The sequence below is a fragment of the Gossypium hirsutum genome, chromosome D12 (assembly GCF_007990345.1).
Source record: "Gossypium hirsutum isolate 1008001.06 chromosome D12, Gossypium_hirsutum_v2.1, whole genome shotgun sequence".
Classification (NCBI taxonomy): Eukaryota; Viridiplantae; Streptophyta; class Magnoliopsida; order Malvales; family Malvaceae; genus Gossypium; species Gossypium hirsutum.
Genome location: NC_053448.1, coordinates 3,249,369 through 3,253,189, shown reverse-complemented (window position 1 = coordinate 3,253,189; position 3,821 = coordinate 3,249,369). Strand labels below are relative to the sequence as shown.

Sequence of the window (3,821 nt, the reverse complement as noted above, 5' to 3'; positions counted from 1 at the left end):
AATTTCCTTTTAAACCTCATTTAATTTACCATTGAAGCCTTTTAATAATTAATTTTTTTACTTTACAATTTAGTCCTTTTTACTTAAGTAACTATCAAATCATTAAAATTATCGGGCCAAACTTGAATCCATTTATACAAAAATTCCATAAATATTTAATAAAAATATTTACGAGCTTCTTTTGATGAAAATGAGATTTCGATACCTCATTTTTCAAAACAACTGACTTTTAGTATGCACCACTTGTACCTTGACTAACTAACCAATTAATAAAATCATCTAATCAAAATTTACCATAATACTATATTTAACTCTTAAATATTAATTACTAATATATACGTACTCACTCGTCGAAATTGTGATCTTGAAATTACTGTTTTCAACTCCACTGAAAAATGGGCTGTTACATGTGGGGTCAGTTCAGACGTTGAAGGCGGCGTCTTGCAAAGGTATCGTGATGCTAGCACTGTACTGTTTTAATTATGTTTAATTAATTTTTCAAGTATTTATTAAAAGTCCTTCAACATTATTTATTTTACTCTATAATAAAGTGATAACTTGAAGTTAATTGATGATGCATAGAATTTATGCATCAAATATCTAATCTAATAAAAAGTAACTTATCCAAAAAAAATAATTTTACTGCCAAATTTAATTAAGCTTGCCACCCAATCTTGCATTGACACCAAATAAAAAATCCCCCGTACAATTTCATAAAATTGGATTGAGTTCTAACAGCTTCCCAATATAAATTACACTTGTGAAAAATAAACCACATTTACTAATTTTAGTAGGAATTGTGTCCTAAAGTTAATAGAATTAATGACAAAAATCATGCCGTATATGCACACTACCAAAGTCCCTATGATTTTATGTTAGCACATAATTGCTAGAAAAAATGGTTTGGGTAGTTTTAAGCTCATATAATTTTCAGAAATTCGAGTCTTTTCTCTTAAGGAAAAAAAAGAAATATATTCAAAAATCTAAAAATTTGATATAAAAAATAAATCTCTACATAATCGGATCAATTGAAAGTTGACTAAAATGTTTTCCAGCCATTGAAAATGTCAGAAAAATTGCAATATTTTTGGCCCTATCTGGAAATACTGTGAGCTGCTTAGTTGAGGTTGAGAGAAATTAAATGTTTGTTGGCAGGCTCCCCAACTGCTTGATAAACAATATTTTTTTTGTACCCAGCAAACAACCGTACTCCATGTCTTTATTTTTCTCCATCCTTGCGGATACCATCTTTTAAAGTAGCATAACAATAATATACATTTAATTTGAGCACATAAGTTTGAAACCTCTAATCTATAGCTGTCCTTTATGAATTTCTTACTCCATTTCTTTTATATAAACAAAGTGATACATGAAAATATGTAAACATAAAAAGAATGAAATTTGGGGAATGTGTATTTTCTAGAAAAGAGGCATTAGATGAGTAGATCAAGATGATCCACGTGTCAATGACCCAATGCCCCTGGAAATCTCATGCATTCCTGGATTGAAACCCAAGCATCCAAGGAGGCCTTGCTTGTAAGGTAAAAAGGTCTTCCTCTTCATCTCCTCCGACACGGCCCGGTTCGCCGTGTAATGCAACTCGTGAGCCGAAACCCGTCCTCTCCGCCTCGAACTCGACACCGAACCCATGCTATCAGTGGAGCGGAAGCTGGCGTTTTTAACCTCCTCCTCCGCCTCTTTCCTTGACAAAAGAGCATATTTCCTAAGGGGATCTTTACTCGCGGCCCTCCCTTCTGATGCACTCCGGAACAGTAATAGGTCTTTCAACTTCCATTTTTTGTTGACTTTTGAGAACGAAATGGATGACAGCAGGGAAGAAACATAAGAAGATTTTGGATTGTTTGCCGTGGAAGATTCATTGTTTTTCTGGGAATTTGATGATGTCTCTTCTTGCTCGAACATGATGCCGGATACTCTTAACGGAGACAATGATCTGCTTTTCTTATGAACATAGTTGCAGGCTGAAGACGTTGAAGATGAAGAAGATGCAGCAGCAGAGGTTCTTTCTCTCCCGCGTTGTTGTGATCCAAACTGTATGTCGTTTTGACCATGTTGTCGCTTTGATTTTGGAGAAGAAACGGCACTTGAGAAAGATTCATCATAACCAGGCGGGGGTTTCAAAGGTCGAATCTTTCCGCCATCGAAGAGCTCATCGGCTGCAGACAAAGAAGGTATTTCTAAATGCCCACTGAAGTTGAACTCGAAATCCTCTTCACACCCATGGCCGCCATCATCGTCATCATCATGGTTGCTCTTACGCTTTTCCTCCCATTGAAAAGGATACAAAGAAGAAACATGAGTGGGACTGGATGGAGCACTGAAGAGGAAATTGCCGAAGCGTTGAGGACTTGAAGGAGCAGTCATGTATGGAGATGAACAGGCGCTATCGAAGTTGAAATCCACAGCGGGGACTGGCGCTACCATTTCCATCTCCTTTAGCTTCTCGGGTTCTCAAAATTCAACCACCATAAACATAAAAATCAGGGGATTTTATAGAGAGGAAAAGGGAAAAGGGAAGGAGAGACGAAGGAGAGTAAATTGACCAAGTCGATTGAAGCCGCCTTTACAATCAACACTTCCAATTAATGAATTCGTTGATTTCAAGCATGGATTTAAATTGCAGCTTAAGGACATAAAATATTTGTATTTTTTATTAAGTAAATTTGAAAAAACTAACAAATGTTCCTCTTTTTTTTTTTTTATTGATGACTATTTGATATTTAAAATTGATATATTGTAGTTGCTTATTGGGTTTTCATCTCATTGTGAAACAAAAATATTAGATATCACTCACATGTATAATATGACTATTTTTCTTGTTGCCCAAATAATCTGACTAGTTTTTTCTTATGAATTTTCAACATCATAATGGGATAATTGTTACTAGATGTGAATAAAGTTTATATAAGTTAATGTTGAATTTTAGTATGTAATTTTTTATTATTTTATAAAAATATCATCATAATAATCAAATTTACTCTAAAAAATATGATAGCTTTTTAATAATTTTTTATAAAATATTTAAATATTAAATTAAAATTTATTAATAAAATATGTAGTCAAAGGTGCCGTGCCCAAATTGAAATCTCAAATATAGTGCTGTCATCTTGATTCTTTTTTCTTTTTTTTTTTAAATCTATCAAAATGACTGCAGAATATATTTTATTTAAATCTTTGTTTATGGGTTAATTGAAAAGGATAAAGTACGATGATTAATCTGATAGCGACCTTTAAAATGTAGCCAAGCCCAGCAGTCCTTAAGTGATCAATTTTAAATATTTATTTGATATAATAGGATGGTTTTTTATATATACAAGTGAAAAAGTAGAAACAAAAAAAAAACTAGCTAATAAACTCAAATTCCATTTAAATAGGGTTTAAAAAACTACTTAATAATAAAGTTTGAGAAATTAAAAAGATCTAGCATGTTATTAGGTTTTAAGGTTTTGGTGGGTTGTGGTTTTGTGTCGGCGCTTGTTATGTTTTAGATTCGCTTTGAATTTTCTTTTTGTTTTTGTGGTTTTTGTTTACTTGGGTGTAGCATCTGCTCTGTTGTGTTTCGAGTTCTGTTTTCTTGGTATTGAGATTTCATGATGGAGAGGAATCTGGCCGGGCTGTCTCTAGATGGTGAGGATGAGATTCTGGAGGTCTAAAGACAAGTTAATTCTGCAGTTACGGAAAATGAGTTTTGCATAGTTGGTTATTTTCTGACGGCAAGTGTTATTCACTTCCAGGTGATGAGAAGCACGATGGCAAATTCATGGCATTTTGTTAATGGAGTCCATATCTCAGATCAAGGA

The 3,821-nt window shown here is 33.5% G+C and overlaps 1 protein-coding gene across 1 annotated transcript; it reads right to left on the bottom strand.

Moving 5' to 3' along the window:
* Window positions 1–1,257: 1,257 nt before the first annotated feature.
* LOC107953405 (uncharacterized) lies at window positions 1,258–2,707 on the bottom strand. The gene has a single exon (XM_016888712.2). The coding sequence runs from the start codon at window positions 2,449–2,451 to the stop codon at window positions 1,447–1,449; it is 1,005 nt and encodes a 334-aa protein (XP_016744201.1). The 5' UTR covers window positions 2,452–2,707; the 3' UTR covers window positions 1,258–1,446.
* Window positions 2,708–3,821: the final 1,114 nt, after the last annotated feature.

Excerpts from the sequence above, each read along its gene's own strand:
- LOC107953405 (XM_016888712.2), bottom strand. The coding sequence starts at position 2,451 with ATGGAAATGGTAGCGCCAGTCCCCGCTGTGGATTTCAACTTCGATAGC.